The sequence below is a fragment of the Rana temporaria genome, chromosome 1, assembly GCF_905171775.1.
Source record: "Rana temporaria chromosome 1, aRanTem1.1, whole genome shotgun sequence".
Taxonomy (NCBI): domain Eukaryota; kingdom Metazoa; phylum Chordata; class Amphibia; order Anura; family Ranidae; genus Rana; species Rana temporaria.
In genome coordinates this window covers 476,718,651-476,732,529 of record NC_053489.1, presented here as the reverse complement: position 1 = coordinate 476,732,529, position 13,879 = coordinate 476,718,651, and the positions used below count along the sequence as shown (strand labels likewise).

Genomic DNA, 13,879 nt, shown 5'->3' with positions numbered 1-13,879 from the left:
AGCGAGCTTGACTGTAAGGAAACCTTTGTGTTGGTCTGAAGAGCATACCTAAGGCCTAGGAGTGAAGTCTAAAGCAGCCGTGTGACAATTGAGTAAGTCAAGAGGAAGTATTGTGCAAGTTACAGTAATGGTGGAACCCCTGTGTGGGAAACTGCTGTCTTTTGAGAATTTTCCAATCCTCTAAATAAAATTGGGCTGCCGTACCCTTAAAAATGCAGTTCTGGACTGGCGCAACTTCTTGAAAGTGCATGCACCACTTGAGTCTAATCACCTCGATCTTTACAGTACCTATTAAGTTATATTGTACAGATTTAAAATGGCTCGAAGTTGTCCTGTAGAGTTTACTACCACTTTAACTCCTATTATACTTGATTTAGGTAAAATATATATATATATATATATATATATATATATATATATATATATATATATATATATATTACAGTCCTGATCAAAAGTTTAAGACCACTTGAAAAATGGCAAAAAATCATATTTTACATTGTTGGATCTTAACAAGGTTCCAAGTAGAGCTTCAACATGCAACAACAAGAAATGAGAGTGAGACAAAACATTTTTTGAGCATTCAATTTAATGAAAACAACAAATAAACTGAAACAGGCTGTTTTTCAGCTGATCAAAAGTTTAGGACCACATGCCTTTAAAAGGCCAAATCTGTGCAAAGATGTGGATTCCTTGTCACTCTCTGTCAGGTAGTCACACGTTGTGATGGCAAAGACAAAAAAAACTCTCCCTTTTTTAACGTGGTCGGGTTGCTGAACTGCATAAGCAGGGTCTCTCATCAAGACACTGGACGATCCTCGACCCAAATTAAGGCCCTTATTGGTGCCCCATAACCATCAGATGGCATCTGAGACTGAAGGGCTTCAAAAACAAAAAACGTCTTCAAAAACCTTGTCTCTATGAACGCCACAGAACTGCTCGTTTGCAAGAGAGCACCAAACTTGGGACATTCAAAGGTGAAGGAAAGTTTTATTCTCTGATGAGAAAAAATTTAACCTTGATGGTCCTGATGGTTTCCAACGTTACTGGCATGACAAGAAGATCCCACCTGAGATGTTTTCTACGCGCCACAGTGGAGGGGGCGCCATAATGGTCTGGGGTGCTTTTTCCTTCAGTGGAACAATGGAGCTTCAGGAAGTGCAGGGGTGTCAAACGGCCGCTGGATGTTGCAGAGAGCATTCCTCATGACTGAGGGCCCTCGTCTGTGTGGTAACAACTGGGTTTTTCAACAGGACAACGCTACAGTACACAATGCCCGCAGGACAAGCGACTTCTTCCAAGGAGAATAACATCACTCTTTTGGCCCATCCTGCGTGTTCCCCTGATCTAAATCCAATTGAGAACCTTTGGGGATGGAAGGCAAGGGAAGTTTACAAAAATGGACAACAGTTTGGAAGTTGGATTTCTGTTTTGGGGGGGGGGTTAGTTTTTTTTTTTTTTTTTGGAGGTGTGGTCCTAATCTTTTGATCAGCTGAAAAACAGCCTGTTTCAGTTTATTCGTTGTTTTCATTAAATTGAATGCTCAAAAAATGTTTTGTCTCACTCTCATTTCTTCTTGTTGCATGTTGAAGCTCTACTTGGAACCTTGTTAACCAGTTCCCGACCCGCTCATGTACATATACGTCAGCAGAATGGCACGGACAGGCACATCAACGTACCTGTACGTCCTCTGCTTGACGGGGGTCGGGGGTCCGATCGGGACCCCCCCCCCGGTACATGGTGCGGGTCGGTAATCTTCAGGAGCGATCCGGGGGCGGCAGTTCGTTTTTGTCCGCCCCCTCCGGATCGCTCCCCAGCCAATCAGCTTCCTCCCCCGCCCTCCTCTGCCTGCATTGTAAACACAGGCAGAGGAGGAAGTGATGTCACCGCTCCTCCCGCCGGTATTTTCGTCCGGCGGAGGAGCGGAGACATCACACAGTGAGTACACAAGCACTACACTGACACACAGACACATAGGCTTACGATCCCCCCCCGGTCACCCCCCGATCGCCCCCACCAGCCCCCCCCCTGTCACACCGTCACTAAATTGCAGTGATCATTTACTGATCACTGCATTTAGTTTCAGTGTGACAGGCAGTTAGTGTCAGGCAGTTAGTGTTAGGTCCAGGATAGCCCGCCCCCCCCAATAAAGGTTTTAACCCCTTGATCACCCCCTAGTTAACCCTTTCACCCCCTTTTTCCAGCGTCACTAAGCGATCGTTTTTCTGATCGCTGTATTAGTGTCGCTCGTGCCACTAGGTAGCTAGTTTTTTTTGGAGGTTCACCGCCATGTTTTTATAGCGTTAGAAAATTTATGGGGGTACCTAACGCTATAAAAACATGGCGGCGAACCTCAAAAAAAACTAGCTACCTAGCGGCACGAGCGACACTAATACAGCGATCAGAAAAACGATCGCTTAGTGACGCTGGCAAAAGGGGGGTGAAAGGGTTAACTAGGGGGTGATCAAGGGGTTAAAACCTTTATTGGGGGGGGTAGGGGGCTACACTGGACCTAACACTTTTAACCCCTTGATCACCCCCTAGTTAACCCTTTCACCCCCCTTTTGCCAGCGTCACTAAGCGATCGTTTTTCTGATCGCTGTACTAGTGTCGCTCGTGCCACTAGGTAGCTAGTTTTTTTTTAGGTTCGCCGCCATGTTTTTATAGCGTTAGAAAATTTATGGGGGTACCTAACGCTATAAAAACATGGCGGCGAACCTCAAAAAAAAAACTAGCTACCTAGTGGCACGAGCGACACTAATACAGCGATCAGAAAAACGATCGCTTAGTGACGCTGGCAAAAGGGGGGTGAAAGGGTTAACTAGGGGGTGATCAAGGGGTTAAAACCTTTATTGGGGGGGGTAGCGGGCTACACTGGACCTAACACTTTTAACCCCTTGATCACCCCCTAGTTAACCCTTTCACCAGCGTCACTAAGCGATCGTTTTTCTGATCGCTGTATTAGTGTCGCTCGTGCCGCTAGGTAGCTAGTTATTTTTTGAGGTTCGCCCGCCAGGTTTTTATAGCGTTAGGTACCCCCATACATTTTCTAATAAAGGTTTTAACCCCTGATTGCCCCTAGAGTTAACCCTTTCACCCCCCTATTGCCAGCGTCACTAAGCGATCGTTTTTCTGATCGCTGTATTAGTGCCGCTGGTGCCGCTAGGTAGCTAGTTATTTTTTGAGGTTCGCCCGCCAGGTTTTTATAGCGTTAGGTACCCCCATACATTTTCTAATAAAGGTTTTAACCCCTGATTGCCCCTAGAGTTAACTCTTTCACCCCCTACTGCCAGCGTCACTAAGCGATCGTTTTTCTGATCGCTGTATTAGTGTCGCTGGTGCCACTAGGTAGCTAGTTATTTTTTGAGGTTCGCCCGCCAGGTTTTTATAGCGTTAGGTACCCCCATACATTTTCTAATAAAGGTTTTAACCCCTGATTGCCCCTAGAGTTAACCCTTTCACCCCCTATTGCCAGCGTCACTAAGCGATCATTTTTCTGATCGCTGTATTAGTGTCGCTGGTGCCGCTAGGTAGCTAGTTATTTTTTGAGGTTCGCCCGCCAGGTTTTTATAGCGTTAGGTACCCCCATACATTTTCTAATAAAGGTTTTTAACCCCTGATTGCCCCTAGAGTTAACCCTTTCACCCCCTATTGCCAGCGTCACTAAGCGATCGTTTTTTTCTGATCGCTGTATTAGTGTCGCTGGTGCCGCTAGGTAGCTTGTTATTTTTTGAGGTTCGCCCGCCAGGTTTTTATAGCGTTAGGTACCCCCATACATTTTCTAATAAAGGTTTTAACCCCTGATTGCCCCTAGAGTTAACCCTTTTACCCCCTATTACCAGCGTCACTAAGCAATCATTTTTCTGATCGCTGTATTAGTGCCGCTAGGTAGCTAGTTATTTTTTGAGGTTCGCCCGCTAGGTTTTTATAGCGTTAGGTACCCCCATACATTTTCTAATAAAGGTTTTAACCCCTGATTGCCCCTAGAGTTAACCCTTTCACCCCCCTATTGCCAGCATCACTAAGCGATCATTTTTCTGATCGCTGTATTAGTGTCGCTGGTGCCGCTAGGTAGCTAGTTAGTGCCAGTAACGCTTACACCCACGCGCAAAACATACTCCCCCCATATGTGGAATTACACCCCAAAATACATTCTGCTGCTTCTCCTGAGTACGGGGCTACCACATGTGTGAGACTTTTTGGGAGCCTAGCCGCGTACGGGACCCCAAAAAACAATCACCGCCTTCAGGCTTTCTAAGGGTGTAAATTTTTGATTTCACTCCTCACTACCCATCACAGTTTCGAAGGCCATAAAATGCCAAAATAGCACAAAAAACCCCCAAATGACCCCATTTTGGAAAGTAGACACCCCAAGCTATTTTCTGAGAGGGATGTCGAGTCCATGGAATATTTTATATTTTGACACATGTTGCAGGAATATGATAAACTGATTTTTTTTTGCACAAAGTTGTCACTAAATGATATATTTCTCACACATGCCATGGTTATATGTGGAATTGCACCCCAAAATACATTCTGCTGCTTCTCCTGAGTACGGGGATACCACATGTGTGGGACTTTTTGGGAGCCTAGCCACGTACGGGGCCCCGAAAACCAATCACCATCTTCAAGATTTCTAAGGGCATACATTTTTGATTTCACTCCTCACTACCTATCATAGTTTTGAAGGCCATAAAATGCCAAGATGGCACACAACCCCCCCAAATGACCCCATTTTGTAAAGAAGACACCCCAAGCTATTTGCTGAGAGGCATGTTAAGTCCATGGAATATTACATTTTTTTGCCCCAAGTGATTGAATATTGACCAAAAAAAATAAATTACAAAACGTTGTCACTAAATGATATATTTCTCACACATGCCATGGTTATATGTGGAATTGCACCCCAAAATACATTCTGCTGCTTCTCCTGAGTACGGAGATACCACATGTGTGGGACTTTTTGGGAGCTTAGCCGCGTACGGGACCCCGAAAACCAATCACCACCTTCAAGATTTGTGTGAGTGAAATCAAAAATTTATGTCCTTAGAAATCTTGAAGGTGGTGATTGGTTTTCGGGGTCCCGTACGCGGCTAAGCTCCCAAAAAGTCCCACACATGTGGTATCCCCGTACTCAGGAGAAGCAGCAGAATGTATTTTGGGGTGCAATACCACATATAACCATGGCATGTGTGAGAAATATATCATTTAGTGACGTTTTGTAATTTATTTTTTATTTATTTTTTTGGTCAATATTCAATCACTTGGGGCAAAAAAAATTAAATATTCCATGGACTCAACATGCCTCTCAGCAAATAGCTTGGGGTGTCTTCTTTCCAAAATGGGGTCATTTGGGGGGGTTGTGTGCCATCTTGGCATTGTATGGCCTTCAAAACTATGATAGGTAGTGAGGAGTGAAATCAAAAATTTATGCCCTTAGAAATCTTGAAGGTGGTGATTGGTTTTCGGGGTCCCGTACGCGGCTAGGCTCCCAAAAAGTCCCACACATGTGGTATCCCTGTACTCAGGAGAAGCAGCAGAATGTATTTTGGGGTGCAATTCCACATATAACCATGGCATGTGTGAGAAATATATCATTTAGTGACAACTTTGTGCAAAAAAAAATCAGTTTGTCATATTCCCGCAACTTGTGTCAAAATATAAAATATTCCATGGACTCGACATGCCTCTCAGCAAATAGCTTGGGGTGTCTACTTTCCAAAATGGGGTCATTTGGGGGGGTTTTGTGCTATTTTGGCATTTTATGGCCTTCGAAACTGTGATAGGTAGTGAGGAGTGAAATCAAAAATTTGCGCCCTTAGAAATGCTGAAGGCGGTGCTTGGTTTTCGGGGTCCCGTACGTGGCTAGGCTCCCAAAAAGTCCCACACATGTGGTATCCCCGTACTCAGAAGAAGCAGCAGAATGTATTTTGGGGTGCAATTCCACATATAACCATGGCATGTGTGAGCAATATATCATTTAGTGACAACTTTTTGTAATTTTTTTTTATTTTTATTTTTTTGTCATTATTCAATCACTTGGGACAAAAAAAAAATATTCAATGGACTCAACATGCCTCTCAGCAGTTTCCCTGGGGTGTCTACTTTCCAAAATGGGGTCATTTGGGGGGGTTTTGTACTGCCTTGCCATTTTAGCACCTCAAGAAATGAGATAGGCAGTCATAAAATAAAAGTTGTGTAAATTCCAGAAAATGTACCCTAGTTTGTAGACGCTATAATTTTTGCGAAAACCAATAAATATACGCTTATTGCGATTTTTTTTACAAAAGACATGTGGCTGAATACATTTTGGCCTAAATGTTTGACTAAAATTTAGTTTATTCGATATTTTTTACTTTTTGTTATAAGAAAAATCTTTTGTTTTCAAAATTTTCGGTCTTTTTCCGTTTATATCGCAAAAAATAAAAATCGCATGGGCAATCAAATACCATCAAAAGAAAGCTCTATTTGTGGGAAGAAAAGGACGCAAATTTAGTTTCGGTACAACATTGCATGACCGTGCAATTACCAGTTAAAGCAGCGCAGTGACAAATTGAAAAAAAACCTTGGGTCTTTAGACAGCGTATTGGTTCGGGGCTTAAAGCGGGAGTTCACCCATTTAAAAAAAAAAAAAAAATCTCCCCTTAGCTTCCTGCTCGTTCGGTCTAGGGGAATCGGCTATTTATATTAAAATATGAGCAGTACTTACCCGTTTTCGAGCTGCATCTTCTTCCGTCGCTTCCGGGTATGGGTCTTCGGGAGCGGGCGTTCCTTCTTGATTGACATTCTTCCGAAAGGCTTCCGACGGTCGCATCCATCGCGTCACTTGTAGCCGAAAGAAGCCGAACGTCGGTGCGGCTCTATACTGCGCCTGCGCACCGACGTTCGGCTTCTTTCGGAAAATCGTGACGCGATGGATGCGACCGTCGGAAGCCTCTCGGAAACCTGTCAATCAAGAAGGAACGCCCATTCCCGAAGCCCATACCCGGAAGCGACGGAGAGGATGCGTCTCGTAAACGGGTAAGTACTGCACATATTTTAAAATAAATAGCCGATTCCCCTAGTAATAACGAGCAGGAATCTAAGGGGGAAAAGTGCCCTCTAAGGGTGAACCCCCGCTTTAAGTGGTTAAGATCCAACAATGTAAAATATGATTTTTTTGCCATTTTTCAAGTGGTCTTAAACTTTTATATATACGTTGTAGGTTTTAGTAGGAAATTTCGCATTCCCACCTTCACAAGTTTACAACATTCTGAGATATGTGTTAGATGTGTGTTGATGACATTTTCACTTTACCAGGCTTTCAACAAGCATGTTAATTCTGCAAATAGCACTGAAATAATTAGCACTCATCACACTTGCGTAAATAAACATTTAATATTACTTTAGAAAGCAAAGATACTAGTTTAATAAAACAATACTGAGATTGGCCATGAGGCCGATGGTTGTTAAAATGAAATCCACACAAAAAAAAACATGAAATAAAGAGATTTGGAAAAAAATTAAATACACAATTGTTATTCGAGAGCAGTAAAAAAAAAGGAAAGATGTTATGGAAGCAGAACTGTAAAAGAATAAAACAAGTCAAGTAAATAAAAGTCATACTTTTCAGTAAATAAACAGTAATAAAGCCACCAGCAGGTGCTCATTGTCTACTAACCAATCACTCAATGGAGGGACTATTACAGTTCAGAGCTCATGTATGTAAACACAAGCCTTCAATAATTCCAAAGAAATCTGAATATTGGATCACTGTCATTCTGCCTGAGGACACTGGGCTGGGCTTCATTAAAAATGTAAATGGTCATGTTCTTAAAAAATAGGATTTTTATTATTATTAATATTAAAGAGTAAGCTCATTTCTACCTCACCATTTTAATAACATTTGCTTTAAATGTAGTTGCTGAGTTATCTTCACTATATGGCTAGCCTGATGCTACAAAGCAACTCTTCAAAATCTCAACTTTTGCACCTTATCCCTGGCATTAGTGAACCCTGAACTTTCATCATATAAATGGGACAAAGTAGTAATGATGGGTGGTCTTATTGAAGTTAATGGGGTTCAGAGAACACATGCACCAAGAATGAGGCACAGGAGTGAGAAGATTTTAAAAGCTGCTGTGCGGCACTAGGTAGGCCACACACACACACAAAAAAAAAAAAAAGGACAGGGAGCTGAATTTTAGGCATCTATACATAATTCTATCAACTATAGAAATACTTGGAGAAAAGATGGGACCCTTCAATACTAGAAGAAATAAGTGTACTAATCCTTCATGTAAGGTGCACTTATCCTTCAAGTACACTCTTAGGCCCCATACACACGGGAGGATTTATCCGCGGATACGGTCCAGCGGACCGTTTCCACGGATAAATCCTCTCGAGGATTTCCGCGGATTTCCATCCGATGGAGTGTACTCACCATCGAATCGAAATCCGCGCCGAAATCCTCTGGCGATGACGTGTCGCGCCATCGCCGCGATTATGACGCGGCGACGTGCGCGACGCTGTCATATAAGGAATTCCACGCATGCGTCGAATCATTACGACCCATGCGGGGGATCCCTTCGGACGGATGGATCCGGTGAGTCTGTACAGACCAGCGGATCCATCCGTTGGGATGGATTCCAGCGGATAGATTTGATAGCATGTCATCAAATATTTATCCGCTGGAAATCCATCCCAGGGGATAAATATCCGCGGAAACAGATCCGCTGGAGTGTACACACCATAGGATCTATCCGCTGAAACCCATTCGCTGGGATTTTTCAGCGGATGGATTCCATCGTGTGTATGGGGCCTTAGACTCCTTTCACACTGACACGTTTTTCAGGCGGTTCAGCGCTAAAAATAGCGCTACTATACTGCCTGAAAAAATCGTGCCCTGTAGGCTTCAATGTAAAAGCCTGAAGGCTTTCACACTGAAGCGGTGCACTAGCAGGACCGCTCCAAAAGTCCTGCTAGCCGCATCTTTGGAGCGGTATAGGAGCGGGGTGTTTACCGCTCCTATACTGCTCCTTCCTATTGAAAGGAATGGGAAACCGCGGTAATACCGCCCGCAATGCGCCTCTACAGAGGAGCATTGCGGGCGGTATTAACCCCTTTTCGGCCGCTAGCGGGGGTTAAAACCGCACCGCTAGCGGTTGAGTATCGCGGTAAATACGACGGTATAGCGGCGCTAAAAATCACGCCGCTATACCGTCACCGCACCTCCACTGCCCCGTGTGAAAGGGGCCTTAGATAGTATGAACATTGTATCAGTCTCTTTCAAAGAGAATCTAACAGGTTACTTTGTTTACACGAACTCCGAAATTGCAAATTAGAAATACAGCATTTAAGAATATTTAAAACTTGATCTGCTTGTTAAAAAAATTGCAAAGCAAAATAGTATTAGTAAGAATGTATCCAATTACAGAGAGAAATCAAGATATAAAGCTTGGTAGAAAACTATTACAAGGCATGCTAGCAACCTTCAAATGGTCAGGGTCGCATTTATAAAAAGAGAAACATGTGCAGACTGCCCATTTTGTGGAATCCGTAAACCCAAATGACAAAATAAAAAGTACTTTTATACCATTCAGAACTAAATATGTTTAAAACCAACTAGTGGGGCACGGAATAGAAAATTCTGGACGCACTTGGTCAAAAACCGAAACCGCCAATTGGATGTGATTTTGCATTGAAGTCAATAGGTGGCATTTTTGCATTGAAGTCAATGAGACGCGATTTTGCAATGAAGTCAATAGGTGACGTTTTTGTATTAAAGTCAATGGTACATAGCATGCAATTATTGGCACTTTTTTTCAAAATGCTGATAACCCGATTTTTGCCGCCCGATAGATCAGTGCATCCCTAAAACTAACCTTCCATAAAGGTCACATTAAAATAACACTATCTGTACAAATGATCCTGTTCCATTGGCAAAATCTTTTGACTATCTATCCCTTGCCTTTTCTGTGTAGGAGTGTATTCCTAAAATTCTATACTGAGCAGCCTACAGCTACATTAAAATTCTTCCTTTTTTTGCATCCGATGTCTCTGGACACTTTGGAATATATTTATTCGCATGTGCACGTATGTATGTATATAAATATATATATATCCACACACATACGGTATACGGGTACGGAAAGTATTCAGACCCCCTTAAATTGTTCACTCTTTGTTATATTGCAGCCATTTTCTAAAATCATTTAAGTTCATTTTTTTCCTCATTAATGTACACACAACACCCCATATTGACAGAAAAACACAGAATTGTTGACATTTTTGCAGATTTATTAAAAAAGAAAAACTGAAATATTACATGGTCCTAAGTATTCAGACCCTTTTCACAGTATTTAGTAGAAGCACCCTTTTGATCCAATATAGCCATGAGTCTTTTTGGGAAAGATGCAACAGGTTTTTCACACCTGGATTTGGGGATCCTCTGCCATTCCTCCTTGCAGATCCTCTCCAGTTCTGTCAGGTTGGATGGCAAACGTTGGTGGACAGACATTTTTAGGTCTCTCCAGAGATGCTCAGTTGGGTTTAAGTCAGGGCTCTGGCTGGGCAATTCAAGAACAGTCACGGAGGAGTTGTGAAGCCACTCCTTTGTTATTTTAGCTGTGTGCTTAGGGTCACTGTCTTGTTGGAAGGTAAACCTTCGGCCCAGTCTGACGTCCTGAGCACTCTGGAGAAGGTTTTCGTCCAGGATATCCCTGTACTTAGCCGCATTCATCTTTCCCTCGATTGCAACCAGTCGTCCTGTCCCTGCAGCTGAAAAAAAACCCCCACAGCATGAGCATGATGCTGCCACCATCATGCTTCACTGTCGGGACTGTATTGGACAGGCGATAAGCAGTGCCTGGTTTTCTCCACACATACCGCTTAGCATTAAGGCCAAAAAGTTCTATCTTGGTCTCATCAGACCAGATAATCTTATTTCTCACCATCTTGGAGTCCTTGAGGTGTTTTTTTTATCAAACTCCATTCGGGCTTTCATGTGTCCTGCACTGAGGAGAGGCTTCCGTCTGGCCACTCTGCCATTAAGCCCCAATTTGTGGAGGGCTGCAGTGATTGTTGACTTTCTACAACTTTCTCCCATCTCCCGACTGCATCTCTGGAGCTCAGCCACAGTGATCTTTGGGTTCTTCTTTACCTCTCTCACCAAGGCTCTTCTCCCCCGAGAGCTCAGTTTGGCCGGACGGCCAAGCTCAAGGAAGGGCTCTGATCGTCCCAAACGTCTTCCATTTAAGGATTATGGAGGACACTGTGCTCTTAGGAACCTTTAGTGCAGCTGAATTTTTTGGTAACCTTGGCCAGATCTGTGCTGTGTGTACATTGAGGAAAAAAATGAACTTAAATGATTTTAGCAAATGGCTGCAATATAACAGAGTGAAAAATTTAAGGGGGTCTGAATACTTTTCGTACCCACTGTATATAAATAAAATATCTATCAGAAGAGGCAGGGATGGGTAGAAGGAAAATTGCTAGCATCACATTGTGAGCAAACCAACAGATTTACTGCGCTACAGTCATGCAGCGTGCAGTAAATGTGATCAGGGTCATTATTCATAAACAAAGGAGCAATGTAGATTGTATTTCTTTTAAAGCAATGTTTACTTTAAGAGTTATTTTCCTTGTTGAATTATTTTTAACATTCCAATTCTAAACAATGCAAGCATCATCACTTGGCCCTCATCAGCCTGAGATTATTCTAATGAATTAAGAACACATTGTTATCAATTGCTAAAATAGCAAATACTTCAAGTAATGTATGAGAGGTGTAACATACATAAATCATACAGGAATTCATTAGCTGCTCTGTAATGCTTTAGAGCTTATATTCTTACCAATATTAGCCTTAAAAAGGAAATCAGCACTTTTCTTTGCTCTTTTCATAATGAAGACAAATGTATTATTTACGTTTGCAGCAATGAGCAAATTGTAACCTTTGGTTTTATTGCTGAGACCAAGAAAGCGTAGGCAGCCATCAAAAGGGCTACTAAGATAGTAATGGCTCATCACAAAGGCTAAAAGAACAGAAATCTGACTATTATTACATGGGCCACTAGATAAAGTTCAAGGAGCACAGAGTTGGGACTATGCATACACGTTATTATATAGATATGACTTATCATGCCTTTAGTATACCAATAGTTTACACATTGTATACATATGTGGCATAAGCAAACAGTTTGACTGGTGTAGCTTTATGGAGAAAAAAACAAAATGGTGTACTTTTACTGAAAACTATGTAAAGGTGGTATGGCGAAACACTGTTTCAGTTTATTGGTAGTCATTTGTCTTGTTATGATTAGTAAGAATGGAACATCCATGTGTTAGCATACTAGTCATCAATGACCCAAAATTAGAGAGACTGCAGGCAAGAGATAGCACATAGCAACAGTTTCAGTGTTAGAAATAAAGCAGTCTGATTTAAAACATAGTGCTTGAGAGTAGTTTACAAAGGAGTTAATCTAAAAGCCAAGCGCAGAGCAAAGATGTACAAATGCTGGTCTTCAGAAACACGTTAATTGGCAAGAACAAGAAGCATTATCATGGTCCTTTAAGGATCTAAGAAAGTACAAGTACTGGAGCCCTCTTATGCCTTTTCTAAAGATCTGTAATAGTCTTTAAGCACAGCCCAGGCTGTTGGTGCCATGAAACCATCTGGTGGATTCTGTCCCTCACGAGCCAGTTTACGCATTCGCGTTCCAGAAATAAAATCAAAGTCTTCAGCACTGGAAAAAAAAAAAATATCAGTAGGTTAATAAAGTTTCAGACAAGTAGAGTTATCGTGTCTAGATTAATGATTGCGATCTCCAAATAAAACAAACACTATATTACCGAAAGTATTGGGACACCTGCCTTTACATGTGCATGAACTTTTAATGGCATCCCAGTCTTAGTCTGTAGGGTTCAAAATTGAGTTGGCCCAATCAAACTATAACAGTTTCAACTCTTCTGGGAAGGCTTTCCACAAGGTTTAGGAGTGTGTCTATGGGAATGTTTGACCATTCTTCCGTATTGCCCAATACCTTTGATAACAGTCTTCTATTCAGGTATCGCCGGCTGTTGCTGTTCCAGGAAGAGTACATTTGGTATCACTCTCCCTGTGACAGGAGCTGGCACTATACCTGAAGCTTTGGCTTATGCGGCTCTGCTCAGCAGCCGCTTGCTTCCTCTGCCACCGGCTTCATTCACAACACTGATGCTCTGCGATGGCGGGTCGAGAACCTGCATTCTAGGCTTACTGACCTGCTATCCCAAAGCAGGAGGTCGCGGGCCACATCAGAAAGCTCCGTGGGCCACAATGGCCCCCAGGCAGCTGGTTGGGCACCCTGTCCTAATGCAAGGAATGCATTAATGTAAAAATGTTTTTAGCATTAGTATCACTTTAAAAATGCAAATATTCTTACTGTAACATAGAAACTATATAATCTATATGCATGGCAGTGAAAATTTCACTGTGGTCTTAAATATCTCTAAAGAGTAGAACAGATGTACATAAAAACACAAAGAAGCTTATTAAATTTGGATAATAAATGTCAGCACACTTCATGACTAAACCATGTAAATATAAAAAAATGGTAGCATAGTTCAGTCACATATTGTCAACAGCTAGCTTGGGAAGATAAAAACAGAACTAAATCTCTGTAATCCTCTGTGGAGACCAGTAGTTCACACACATAGACGTATTAAAAAAGAAGCACCTGTTCAACGTGGGCGCCAAAAAAATTCCAGAAACAAGACTATATCGTAAGTCAAACAACAATGGGAGTAACGTGGAATCTATTCCAAACCTCAGTAATGGTGGTCTGACCACATGAACTGGAAATAGGCTCTCCCACATGAAAGGCTATTTTGCTGGATGATTGTGCAAAGGCTTTTTTAG

General features: G+C 42.2%; 1 protein-coding gene across 1 annotated transcript in view; it reads right to left on the bottom strand.

Annotated features, from left to right (window-relative positions):
- Positions 1–11,899: 11,899 nt before the first annotated feature.
- The window catches only part of PAPSS1 (3'-phosphoadenosine 5'-phosphosulfate synthase 1), a 155,741-nt gene continuing 153,761 nt past the window's right edge, over positions 11,900–13,879 (bottom strand). Inside the window, exon 12 of the mRNA XM_040329653.1 lies at positions 11,900–12,725. Coding sequence (XP_040185587.1) covers positions 12,587–12,725 — 139 coding nt within the window. The 3' untranslated portion in view covers positions 11,900–12,586. The remainder of the gene's footprint in view (positions 12,726–13,879) is intronic.